Genomic DNA, 14,376 nt, shown 5'->3' with positions numbered 1-14,376 from the left:
CTTGCCTTTCTTGTGTGGATTGAGTAAAGCTCTGAGAATTACTTCTGGTAGTTTTAGAACTTTTCTTAAAGCAATTCTGTGTTTCAGACCTATTCTACAACCTAATACGAACTATGATTGATAGTGTTACTATTGTAAATAGCACTGCTACTCCTAACAGCTGTATTATTAATTATGCCTATAGAACATATGATACACTAGAAGTTTGTTGAAAGCGTAAGTCCTGTGCTCTCATTATAAAATTAGGTGCCGGGTGAGGTGATGGATATGTCAACTAGCTTCACTATTGCATTAATTTTACAACCCATACATTCATCAAATATCATCTTTGGTTTTTATATTTTTTACATACAATCTCTCTCTCTGGGTGTTTTTTTTCTTTGTGTGTGTGTGTGTGTGTGTGTGTGTGTGTGTGTGTGTGTGTGTGTGTGTGTGACTTCTCTTCACAGTGTGGGTCCCGGGGAACCAACCCAAGACATCAGGTAAACCACTTTACTCTCTGAGTTATCTTTCCAGCCCAAGTCCACTTCTAAGGAGAAATTGTTTTCTGTCAATAACGCCCCATTAAGTCTGAAAAAAATAAAAGGTATCATATATGAATTCTCTATGTCAGCAAAGCTATGTGTTTTGAAATACATTCATGCTGATGTGTGTAACTACAACTGATTTCCTTTTCTTCTCCACAGTGTTCCATTGAATGGATGTATAGCATTTATCTATCCATCCTGCAACCGAGGAAAGCTTGAGGAGCTGAAGTTTTTGGTGGTGGTATACACTGTTCAGTAGAAACTGCTTTATGCACATCTTTCAACTTTATTTAGGGATTTCTGGGTTGCATTCAGAGTTACCAGCTATGAATATATTTAATTTTATTATTTAGTACCAGGCTTTTCTCCATATTCTTACCTGTTTACAAACCTGAGAGCCATGTATCATAGTTTCTTTTATTTAAAGAGTATGCCAGGCCCTGGGACATGTCTTTATAATTTTGACAGTCTGATTTCTTAGCTACTAACTTATACTGGATGCATTCAGCTCTTATATTGCTAATCTAGCCTCCTGTCTTTTATCTTCTCATTTCCCACTTGGATTTCTTCTTTTGGAAGTATCTGCTTAAAACTCTTTTTTTCTTATTAATTTGTTCTCCTTTCAAATATTAATGGTAGGTGGGCTCAGTGTACACTGAATATGACAGTTTTTCAGTCTTATGTATTAACTTTCTTGTTTTTTTTGTAAGAAAATCTTTAATGTTCCCTCAATGAATAGCAACATTTTCATCTTATTTAATGAATTCTTTTTGTCTCATAATAGCAGACTTAGCTTATTGAGTTTCTTGGACATCTTACTGCAGCTTTGGCTAGAATTGAATTGACTCTATGGTGTAAGTTGATCTTTGGAAAACTAAAATCTTTATGAATGTGTCTTGCTGTCTCAGATGATCTATCACTTGGGTACTTTGATGTCTTAGTTGTCTCCATAAAGACCATGCATAGTTTGTGGAATTTCATTTGTTGGAAGTGATATCACATAAGATTATAAGTTGTAGGAATATGTACATATTGGTTAAATATATTGGAATATTACTTGGTTAGAAAGTCTCCTTCTACTGTTCCTTTATTGGTGACTTTAGTCATGAATGGAAGTTGACTTTGTGGAGTGATTTTCTTGCATCTGTTGTGATTATATGTTTTATTTCCTTACTGTTAAAAGCAAATCACCTTTATAGAGCAAACCAATGAGATGATGGTATATTGTTTCACATATCTGACTGGACACATTTAGCTATTTTTTGCAGGAAGGTTGCATCTGTGATTACTACGTGTGATTATCATGTTAAGTTCTTTGCTTGTTCATTCTCTATATGGTTTTTGTAGTTAGAAAATTTTATGTTCATTAAATGGAATGAGGATTATGCCTTTTTTTTCAAGGGAGGGAAATACTGCTTTGGGGTTTTATCATGAATTTTAAGGCTCATTTTCAGACTAGCTGTTCATGAATTTCATGTGTAACTACTGGTTCCCGTGTGCCAATTGTTGAATACGAAACTGTTTGTGGTTTGGAATCTCAAGGAAAGAAACTTGGATTGAGGATCTAGATAATGTTCCCCAACAACAACAGTCTAGACTTGTTGCTGCATTTTAAGGACATAATAAACTGCTGGGCTCCTTTAGGAAAAGGCATTGACTCATCAGCATGGAGAACTACCCAGAAGGAGGAAGCAGTGTTTACTCATAGAGGATGTTCTTTTCAATAGGTTCATAATTTAGATTAGCAAAACAAGGAATTGTGTTATAATAAAAAAAACTTAACAAGAGTGTGGCAGCCAGGCTGTGATTTTGGCTCTGATAATTCCCTCACTACGTAGTCTCCTATGCTGGGAAGAGCCAACTTCCATAGCCAGTGTGGAAAAGGCACAGTATAAAGTCCTGTAAACTGCTATGGCTTCTGTCTTTCTTAGCTGGACTATGAGTTCTGAGGGGCATCTAGCTGCCATGTCCCTAACAGCCTCATAAAAAGTCCACATGGCAAAGAACTGAAACCTCCTGCCAATAGCCTAAGAGAAACAGAGTCAATCTAGCCATGAGTGGACCATTTTGGAAGTAAATGCTCTAGTCTCCAGGGCCTCTGAATGACTGCAGCCTTTGTGGAGAGTTTACACCAAGTACATGAGTTGATTATTTACATCTTATTTTTCTCTTATTCCTAAATGTGGTTTTGAAGAAGAAAGGCATTATATAATGACTACTTAAAACACTTTTCACTCAAATTAAATGAGTTCTTCAACCTAACATTGGGGGACTGGAACTTGAAAACCTATTTTCAAATTTAAACATGAGTTGTGGCCATTCTCTTTAATACTTTTCAGGTCCTTTCTGGAGTCTTTTTTAATCTGCTCTTACGTGTCATACCATTAATTCCAAGCTAGTTACTTACATTTCAATATGACCCTCACCCTTTCTGGATTCTCCATTTCAATAATCAAAATTGCTGGATTCCAGATGACTATATGCTACAGCATGCTCCCTAGGTTGTTTAGAGAACCCTCAAATTGAGTATACCTTCTAGTCTCATGAATCTCACAGTATTAACAAATGAACTGCTAGGCAAAAAAAAAATGTTCAAAACTGAGTAGCCCAAGACTTTTGTTCTCACAGATTTTCTGTGCATAAAAAAGGAAAACAAACATGGATGGGTGTTTCTTGAAGGAAAACATGGTGGCTTGTCAGCATGTCAAAGACCTCTCTGTATTAGATAGACTTGCATGGAAGGGTCTTATTACCCCATAAAGATAAGAAGGAAGTCAATGAGCAGGTTTTGTTTCTTTTGCCAAAATGAGCAAGCAGCTAGAGGCTATTCACCTAGGAAGGAGTGAATAATGGTTGGGGCAAGTGTCAGTCATTTTTTGATAGACATGCCTTACCTTTTCAGAAGAGTGAATGGGAGTAGACTTGGAGAGGAAGCCAGGGGATAAGGCGGGAGAGGAGAAGAGAGGGGGAATCTGTGGTTGGTATGTAAAATGAATGAAAAATTTCTTAATAAAGAAAAAAGAAGAAATGCTTCCTTATGTTGTGGGGACACTGGTGAGTTTAGGTCATAAAGGGTAGCACTGCATCAGTGAGAAGGTTATATCTGATTTAGCATTCTATCTCAAAGGTAGTACATTAGCTTATGCAGATTCTATTAAATTTGTTATGTCATCTTCTAAAGTTTTCCTCCAAGGAATGAGCTGCATGAACAAACAAGCTTTCAGACAGAAACCACAAGCACTGAGTCCAATAGTGAGACTTCAGTAACCAAAGTAACTCAGTCACAACTCACTAGGCACACTCCAAGGAGTCAAAGGCAAAGACATAATCCTCATTGGCTTGACTCACGACCTTCTTGAGAAGCTAATGAACTTTTAAAACTGCCGTCTAGCAAATAGATTTACACTAAAATACTGCACAAAAATTTATTTTTTGGAAGGGTGAAAAAAGTGCATTACAAACTCTCTATCAACTCAGTATTATCCTTTGGAGAGAAAGTTTTCGACCTTCATGCATAAGTTAGGTAAGGTTGACAGGCATGTGGCGCTGGACTGAGGTGTGAAGAGATTGGCAGTAAAGAGCAAGCTATGGCAAGGGTGGCCCAAGACCATTACGCTCAAGGGCATTTCCCAGCTCAGAGCCAGGCCTTTTAACAAGGAGGACAGATGCCCATAAAAGGGGCACTGCCCTCTGGATACTTTCCCATGTTCTAGCATCTGAAACAGAGCCCATTACAAACTACCTCCTCCAGACATTCCCACATAGAAGCTGGGCTACAAGATGAGTCAGCCAGTCCAAGTCTGTCACAGTGCTTTATAATGAATCCAAAAGGACACAAAATGTTAGGCTGTTCACCTTGGTCTTTGGGACTGCCATTGAGAAGGACAATCACATCACTAAATTGAATCTGACACCACTATTCTCCACTTTAGCCTGGACCTCCAACTCGTGCAGGGCAAGAGACCTATTTTCATTGGTATGGAATGCTGAGAATTTACTTGATGTATATAATTCAAAGTTAACTTCATTATTCCTGGCCTTTGATAAGCACATTATTCACAGAGTTTTAATTTCTGGGTAGGAAATAGTTTTAAGTGGAATGTATTGGACTTGAAGTTAAATGATGATGTATAATTTATAACTAGGTAATATCAGGGATATAATTTTATCTGTCTGAAAATCATTCAAGCAAGTAAGTATCCTCACATCTCCCTTCTTTGATTGTCATGAGCCAGCATCTTAGAATGACATTCTTTATTTTAGTATTTGGTTTTGACCACTCTCTCCAAACTAAGGACAACCTGAAAATAGAATAAGGTAGCAAATATTTCCTCTTGCATTCTCGAGTGAGGTCATAGATGTGTGCAATATTTAGAAGGGTGCTGCCACAACTGACTGTTTCCAATCTTCAACCCCAAAAGGAGTATTGCTGAATGCGTCAGGAGAAATTTCTTGGGGGCAAGTTACTGGAGAAAAGCACTGCTTCTCTTCTGCCGTCCCAGAGGAGAAGGCCTTTGAGAAAACCCTCAAAACAGCCTGATGGTGGCCCACATGGAATGGTGTCTCCCAAAGAGCAAGGAGCTGTGAGATCCAGCTCCATGTGCTGAGTGAGGAGGGGACTGCATATGGAACAGCTTTACTCAGTGATCAAAATCAACAATGTGGTGCACGTGGTTGGCTTAAGTATGATAAGGGCATTCCTGAGGGCTCTCTGCCAGCTGTGATGGAGAAGCTAACTATGAAGGATGCTGCCAAATGGACAAGCCAGGAAGACAGGATGGAGATGAAGAGCACACCTGACTATCGGACTTTCTAGATGGGAAAGCTCTGCTCCGGGCAAGGCAGTTTATGACAGTTTCAGTGGGTGATATGTGATGGCCCGGCAGAAACAGCCCCTGTAATGGGATTTAAGAAGCCCCAAGTGTTGAAAGGCCAGATTTTGATAGTGCCTGTTAATAATGCTTGACTGCTCAGTTGGAGGAGAGAAGTGGAGGGGAAGTGCAGGGCAAGTGGTGGGGGGACAGGATGAAAGTAACCGATCACAGCCAATTCCCGGTTCAATTCCCCTGCTTGAGCAACTGAAGCGGGGTAAAGGCAAGGATTTATAGAGCCGAAGGATGGACGATGGAGCATACGTGGATATTTTAACCAGTGACTTTTCAAAAAGACAAAAGTGAAATGAAAAGAAACATGCCTATTAAGTACACGTGACCAGTGACATTATGATGTCAATTGAGGAATGGAGAAAAGTCTCCCCAGGTTGCCTTGGAAAGGCATAAGTTTTCCTTTCTGTGGAGTTCTTCTGTCTCACCTTTATAAGAATATTGTTCTAGAGCAAAATGTTTACTGATTTAGATCTGTAGAGTGTGTGTGAAGTGAATTATGGATCTTTCATCATCTCTCCAGACTTGGTTGTTTATCTTTCTATTTTAACTTTCAGCCCTGGGAGACTGAACTTTTTGGATTACATAAATGTTCCTATGTTTTTTGGTTTTCTATTGAGTCAAGAAATAGGTCTTGGATAGAGAGAAGAGAGAAAGAACAGAAGAGATCTTGGGATTATTTTTAACCTGTCCTCCTCAAATTCCCTTGTGAACATTTTTGGTGAGATATGCTCGTGAATGAAACCCAGTGAACTCTAACCTTCTAACTTTGTTCTGATTTGCAGAAATCTCTTTCAGTGTGTCCTTAGGCCAGGGCCTTTGGCTGTTGTGCATCCACTATTATCTATCTGTTTTTAGAGTTTGTATATAGCCTTCTGGTGAAATGGCCTCTTCAAATTTTTCCATTTCTGAAGGGTCATCTATTTTTTGCTGGAAGACAGAGGGCATAATAATTTACTTGCTTTTCTGACCTCAAAATATGCATAACACTTGAAAAAATATTCAAATACAGAGTAGCATCACTGCTATTTGCAATGTGTATTCAATAATGTGTGATGCCATTCTTCAGAAAAATCCCTGGCCAGTCATCTGCATCAGTTGTCTTAAAGGGTCATTCTGTTTACTTGAGATGTGATCATCCTGCTTCTTTTTATTTAAAAAATGGAGCAGATGTTCATTAATTTCAGACATCAAATAAATGTGTTGAAATGGGTGGAAATATTTAAATTCAAAGCATAGTTGAATTTGACTTTAAACTTAAAATAATTTCCCCAAGCACCTAAAAGTAAGTTTGGTGTCATAGTCATATGAAAAACATATCAAATAGCAGCCCATCTATTTCTTTTTACTTCATACCCTGCTCTGTTTAACTCTCATGGCTTAGCTGTTCATTCCTCCATCCTTCTGACTTTATCTCTCGGCAGACCTTTCAAAAGCATACAATTGTTTCTAGATATTGTACTGCAGGTATAAATAATGAGCATTATATACTCATGAATCTATTCTCTCAAACCAGAGAGATGCACTCATATAAACCCAGTCTACAAATGTGGACAAGAATAGCTTTCTCAATTTTATTGGCCCGTAAATGAAACATGACATTTACTTCAATTATCAGTGCAGAGGTATTAAGTGCTCAGAACTTTGTCACACATAGAAAATCTTGAGTTTGAATAAAAACATCCTTTCAGACTCCAGGTTTATAGAAACGTTTCTCTCCGTTCGTTTTCTACCTAATGTATTGCTGTCTAGTATACAAACCACTTATTGTATTTGACTGACGAGTAAGAACAAGAATTCCTGTGACCTTCCTATGAGAGCGAATGATGCAGAGAAACTTGAAGGGAATGCCCTTGATATGTGATTCTAATGAATAAAGCATCAACTGTCCATTTAAATACAAAACATTTAATACTTTAAGTTAGAACAAATCTGAAATTCCTCAGGCATGGAGGTCAGCCACTGCGTGAACACATGCCTCCCTCTCCTTAGCACAGCCAAGCTTCTGAAAATAGTGGGATGTGAAAGTGAGCCCATGAAAAGGGGAAAAGATAAAGACCCCTTTTTAGCTTTGCAAGATGATCAACTCTCCAAGAATCCTTTTTCACTTTAGAAAACACTGGATGCTGATATGTACAATTAAATTAATTATAAAATAAAATATATATATATATAGAAAACACTGGATGCTGCCTCTACAGCCTGGCTGGAGGAATACTGACTGACGTTATGCAGGCTTTGCAATGCAGAGCCTGAGGCCAGCAGTATGAATGGTTGTGATGTACAGCATGCCTGTGTGTGACTGCCCTTCTCCTCCTGTGGCTTTTTACCCTTCCTGTTCTTACCACCATGTTGAGCCTGTACTGCACCATGTTGCCCTCTCAAGAACTTGCCCCAAAGCTTTGAGTCACCTCTTATGCTGTTTTCTTTTCTTTTTTTCCAAGAGAGTAAGAACAATGTTTGTTCCTCATTTATTTCTTTCTGTTCCTGTGGCTTTTTTTCTTGAATTCACAATCCCCTTTAGTCTGGCAAATGAGGGGATTACAAGCATGCACTATCATAAAAAATAATGTTCTTAATTCATGTAGTCTGTCAAAAAATTGTTACCTATTTCTTTCAAAATTTATTGTTATTGTTCTATTTGAGAATTCATATTTTTTAACTATTTTTGACAAACTTCCAGATAATGTATCTTCAAATATTATTTTTACTCTTTTGTCCTCATAAAATTCTTGGTACATTGGATTATATGTTACTATTTCTCATTTTATTCTCCATATCTTTTAGACTTATTCAGAATCATTTCCTCAGATCATCATAGGCCAGGTCTAATTTACTATTGGTTTTATTGTTCAATTAAAAAAAATTGTTGTATACTATTTAAGACACTTGACAAGGTAAAATCGTCCAGTGAACCCTTGTCTTGCTTCATCCTGTCTGTCCCTATGACTCTGTTATTTTCAAGCAAATTTCAAATAAATACGGATGGATTTTTACCTTTCATATTTTAACTTTCAGGTTTTGGTTTTATGATGGCAAGGAAGCTGTAAAGATTTCATAGAAATCGCACTTTGAATTTTGGTCTTTTCCTGAGCTGATAATCTATGATTCTGCGGAGTTCCAGTTAGCCAGACCAACACCCAATAGTCTACAGATACTGTATCACTCAGTTCAGTAGGTTAGGTATATTAAATGCATTTTAAACTGATAGAATTTCCAATGTATTCTGGATTTATAAAGAAAGGACCAATCACAATTCAAGGACACATATAATTTCCTGTCTAAATATTTGAGCCTCGTCATTTTCTATCATGCCATCATTTCCTAATAACACCTTGGTATCATTACGTAGCCCCTGTTCTCACTCATATTGCTTCTTATACATTTCAGCTTTAAACGTCATTGTCAAATGAGGAACCCCCCCAGGCACTGGAATAGTCCATGAGTCTCTCAAGTCTATTATAATTGTTACTATCTACTTTCTGTCCATCATTTTTTTCCTGCATAAATCCTTGTAATTTGTTTGCTGATAATGTAAACTATTTGTTTTTCAAGTTTTCAACAGTCTGGATTTTGTGCTTGCTTCCTTCCCCATGTGTCTCTGAAGGACTTTTGACTTCATGTTGGCTGAAAATCGATATCTAGCTAAAGACAAAATGGATTTTTGTTTCTCTTTCTTTTTTTCTGTTCTTCAGTAATGCTATTTTACAGGTACTGATAAGTTCTCTCACCAGGGGACATATGATGGCCTTGTCTTCTGTCACAGCAGCTGGTGACATTGTCTGGATCCAGCCTAGCATTAGTGTTTTAAGATATAGATGCACTACTATTCCAGTTTCATTTATTAACCACAATAATTCCATAAAAGAAGCTTTCTTCCTCATCTATCAGTCCATCATTTCTTAATTGTTTCAGATATTACATATTTCAGCATAAGCAGGAAATTTCACATCTGTTAGTGGTAGAGGTCATGTAAGAAAGATAGACTTAATGCTCTCTTCATTTACAAGTTTTCATTTTGTGAGCTGGAAAATGGTATTCTTTAAAGGGAGCAGACAGTCTAAAATACCATTCTTCATTCATGGACTTAAATGTTTAATGGTGTGTAGCACGTGTTTCAGCTGCAGCTCAGAATATTACTCAGCAGGGATGTCTCCAGTGTGTTTCTGAACCCCTCACCCAGGCCTTCATACAAGGAAGCACTCCTGTATCAGGTTTCAAGATCTTGAAGCCAGTTAAGTATTTCTGTCTCTGAGGACTCTCACATGTCCCATTTAGTGAGAAATGACATTGAGTGCCAATGGGCACTCAGGCTGCTTGTTAAAGATTGCTGATTTTTTTTTTGGTTTTATTTTGTTTTGTGAGGGATGTTCAATATCCACAAATTGAATCAAAAGTTTTTACATTTCAGATTAATAAAAATATTTCATAAACTATTTGAAATCGTGATATCTGGGGGTAAAATTTTATTTGACCAGTTCACCTAACGACTTTATCTCATGTTTTTCCTTCTGCTGAACCTCAGTTCTTGTTAGCATCAGGAACAACAGAACTAGATTATTAAATAAATGTTTATTTGCTTTGCCCCATAATATGTGATCAATACTGTTATGATAGAAATAACAATATTTCCGCCCATAATATAGTTTCTGAAGAAAGTTTTAGGTTTATTTTCTTTCTTTCTTTTTCTTCACGCTAGGTAGCAAACCCATGACTCTTTGCATCTGATCTCACTTTTAGGTTTTTTTTTTTTTTTTTTTTTGTCATCTATTTTTCCAGGGGTGTGTGGTGAAATTATTTCTTGCTGATACTTGGTGAAAATCTCCTTTGTGCAGTAACTGTGTTATTAACTGAAATAGATAATTTCATGACTTCAGTTCATGAAGTAGCTATAACATTTAAAATTATATATTAAATAAATACTTTAAATATTTCGATAGCATGATTTACTGGTTTAAGCATTAATTTCCTACTTCTGAGTATTTCCTATGTTTCCTCCTATGTGAACGCTGTTGAGTATTTTTCGTTATAATTAGTTAATATATTTTGTGGATGGGTGTTTTGCCAGCATATATGCCTGTGTGTCACGTGAGTGCCTGGTGCCTATGGAGGGCAGAAGAGGGCATCGGACCTGAAGGAACTGGTGTTACTGTGTAGGTGCTGGGAATCAAACCCAGGTCTTCTATAAGAGCAGTACATGTTCTTAGTGACTGAGCAATCCTTCCAGTTCTTAATTTTTTTTTAATTGTATGATTTGCCTTTGTTCCATTTGTTGGCACTTCTAAATTGCCTTACTTCTAACCGCATCCTTTAAATACAATGCAGGACTGGATTTTCCTTTATCACTCCACCTGAGAAGGCTGATATTTTATCTCTTTATTTTCAGTTTTCAAGAATGGCACAGGGTCTCATATGCCAGGTGCTTGCTCTGCCATACACCATATCCTAATTCCCTGAAGGCATTCAAGTCTTAATAGACATATTATCTCCATTTACATTGATGGATATGATTGATTTGGATTATATTTTAGCAGTTGTGGTTATGAGGTTTCATAGTATGGAAAGTTATCAGTTTTATTTTTATGGTGCTTTTTGTACTAATGTTTTTATATAACTTTGAGTTTTTCTCTTTTAAGTTATTATCTATTATTCTTAAAGACAGAAGACATTAAATATAATACTTAAACTTCTTGTTTTTCTCCTTTTCAGGTCACAGAGCATCTCCTTGTAATATACTTTTATTCCAATTTAACATTATAAAATAATAAAATTTCATTAGGAATTTTATCTGCTATCATCATTACCTCTGAATGGTTGCTAATTATGCTTTTTAAATAATGTCATGCTATATACTATAATACAATCCTGTCTTCCTCAAAACAACCACTAGACATGAGGTAAATAACTCAAAATAGCATCAGAAGTCCCTGAAACTGCCCAGAGTTACTAGGTCCCTCTTTCCCTAAGACTATATAAGTAGTAAAGACACACTGAGGTAGACAAGTGGCCTAGATGACTCACAGAGCAGCCAAGCAGAGACAAGACGAGCTGCCTGGAAGAAACTCAGGACAATGGGGAACCCAAGAAAGACACTCTCCAATCTGTCCAGCTACCTGTAGGCTGTGTAGTGTGTTCCAAGTTCCCAGATTTTATGTGCTGTCTTTCATGCTGGGGTGGACTTCGGTGATGCAACTGTCCTTGAGACATTTATGGTCCTGTAAGTAACCTTTCACCCATGTGTCTATAAGTAATCTCAATAAACTCAATGGCTCATAAAGTTGGTCTATGGTAATATCCATACTTTGTATTGTGCATATGTGTGTGTGCTTTTGTGAGTACAGGTGTGCGTGTGCATGTGTATGTGTATGCGCATGTGCGTGCACATATGTGTGTGTGTATGTGTGTGTGTGTGAGAGAGAGAGATATTTTCCTTCTCCTTCCCACTAGATTATGACATCATACTTAGACTCTAAAAGTAACTAAATTTACATTTGTCTATATTAGAGTCTATAAATTTTAAAATAGGTAAGAGATTGGTTTTCCAGTTGCAGTTAGATTAACGTAAATCTCTAATGTATGGTTTCATCTTACTAGAGCTTCAAGAATCTCTCAGGACAGAGAGACATTGCTTTCTATATCCTTATTATCAACAAAGTCATGGACTCAGCAAACAGAGAGCAAGTCCTGAAACTGAGTAAACCAACCAGTCTTTGGAAAGGGATATATAGATGATGAAAAAAAATGAGGTACTATTTCAGAAATCCTTTGCAGGATTTGCTGAGCAGTTTATCTTCATGCTCTAAGCAATGGGTAATGTTCATACAAATGTTTTTATGTAGATGACCATCATCCAGGGATAGAAAAAGAGGGCAACTTGGTGATAAAATGCTGGGGATGGTACAGAGAATGAAATGAAGAAAGAATAGAGGAAGAATCAATATGAAAAACAAATAACTTAAGTGAGAATAAGAGATGCCTTTGTGAGGGGGAAATATTTATGCAATATAAATATAAAAGACTGTGAAAACATGGAAGGTCACTATTAGATGTTGTATAAGGGGACTCTCAAACCACTATAATGGGAAATATACAGCAAGAGGAACAGATAATGAGTATAGAAAATGAATTGTGTATAGAATGATGGTTTAACCATATTGAGAGTAATTTAATGATTTATTAACCATTAATTAAGGGAGGACATCAAGGAATATATTGTAATTCTACTATAATGATTAGTAGCTTACAAAACACTCCCATTTGATTCTGTCATCTGATTTTATATAGGTTAGTACTTATATCCATTTTAGAGAGAAATAAACTGAGAATTACAGAGGATTTTGTGTAAGACACATGGTCAAGAAATAGAAGAAATTTGATTTAATTACATGTGTTCTGTAACAAATTTTGAGCATTCTTTGCTGCTTCTTGCTGTAGTAGATTAGTTCATTCACATTTTATGAAGAATAAGGATATTAAGTATTAAGAATAACCTGAAAACCCTGCTCTGGCTATGTCTTTTAGATATCACTCTCAAGTGATTGGAGTACCCCACCACATGAGCATTGCCTCTTACCTGCCACAAGCACTAATGTTTTAAAGTAACTAATTTTTTAAATCTATATGCAAGAAGGTCTTCCTTAGGAAGCACAGTAAGGTATTCTAGCCAACTACCACAGTCCTGATACTTCCAAAGTATTTACATCTCCAATCATCATTTAACCCACAAGTTGGCCAGCACACTCGGTGTCTGTTCACATTCAAGTGGAATCCTGTTGCAGATCCTAGAATGAAAGGACCAGGCAGTGGGCTAATTTTCCTTGTCCACCTACCTCTGTTTCCCTTTGTGCTCTACAGACCCAGCTGAGAGTCTGTCCAGGGGTGACCCAAAGCCAGGGAAGCTCCTCTTCTTCTTGGTCTCAAATACATCGTTCTCCAAGGACACCAGCTCATCTAGAAGCAGGAGCTTAGCTGCAAGGTCCGTGGCTGATTTCTCTTCCCTGCCTGTGGGTGGTGACTGCAAGCCTGCTGCTCCAAACTCAGAGGCCTACAGGGCAGAGAAAGGTGAGCTCATTCACTGAGACAAGGAAAAACAAGTAGGTACAAAACTGGCATTAGGCATTTTATAACACTAGATGACATGCCCATTGCTCATTTTATGATGCCTCGGGGTTGTGTTTTAGAAAGAAAGCTAGAATGTGAGGGCCTGGAACATACAGAAATGGAATATACCCAAAGAAGAGAAGACAACAACCCTCGGGCTTCTTTCTAAAATTTGACATATTTACTGATTGGTCTTTCATATTTAGCCCCAGAAACAGCAGCAGCATCCTTCCCTATCCACCGTGGAGCTATCCCTACACCTCTTTTCATCACTGCACTCATCACATTTTGCTTTAAATAATATCTGCTACAACAAATGTGTGTTTCTTATTAGGTGTAAGTAACTTGAGAGCCATGGCCTAAGCTTTTATTTCTTGTATTCAATGTCTACCCAGTATTTTTCTTATAGCAAAACAAAACAAAAAAATCTGAATTGTTTTTTACCTGAAAGCAAAAACCTTAATGTCATGCTATTTTACTTCCATGATCCATCCATTATCTATGTAAGCCACTAACACTCCATTGTATTCCACCTTCTGTTTTAGGTTAAAGGGATGCAAAAATAATCAAAATACTGTTTCTGTGCCCCAGGAAATTAATATCTCAGTCTATGTGATTTATTAAAAAGTATAAGCAATGTGAAGAGCTACCCTAATGATAATACTGTTACAGGCACATTTTCTCATTTATTTATCTGCTATGTATGGTTTCTCTTTGTATCTCATTCGTGTCATAAATGGATGCATGTTTGTGGTAGAAAGTCTTTTTTCCCTTCTGAAGTCCAGTAACAGAATTTAAGAAACTGCTCTTGTTAAACCCCAGACTCCTTTATTGTCAAGGCATATAACTTCTTCTGTTGTAAGTAT

At 37.1% G+C, this 14,376-nt stretch overlaps 1 protein-coding gene across 1 annotated transcript in view; it reads right to left on the bottom strand.

Annotated features, from left to right (window-relative positions):
- The window catches only part of Ostn (osteocrin), a 37,150-nt gene that overhangs the window by 9,487 nt on the left and 13,287 nt on the right, over nt 1-14,376 (bottom strand). The window contains exon 3 of the mRNA XM_006985091.4: nt 13,240-13,454. Within this exon, the coding sequence (XP_006985153.1) occupies nt 13,240-13,454 (215 nt within the window). The remainder of the gene's footprint in view (nt 1-13,239; nt 13,455-14,376) is intronic.

This window comes from Peromyscus maniculatus, chromosome 12 (assembly GCF_049852395.1).
Source record: "Peromyscus maniculatus bairdii isolate BWxNUB_F1_BW_parent chromosome 12, HU_Pman_BW_mat_3.1, whole genome shotgun sequence".
Taxonomy (NCBI): Eukaryota; Metazoa; Chordata; class Mammalia; order Rodentia; family Cricetidae; genus Peromyscus; species Peromyscus maniculatus.
Note: the sequence above shows the minus strand (reverse complement) of the source record. Positions and strands in the feature narration are given on the sequence as shown.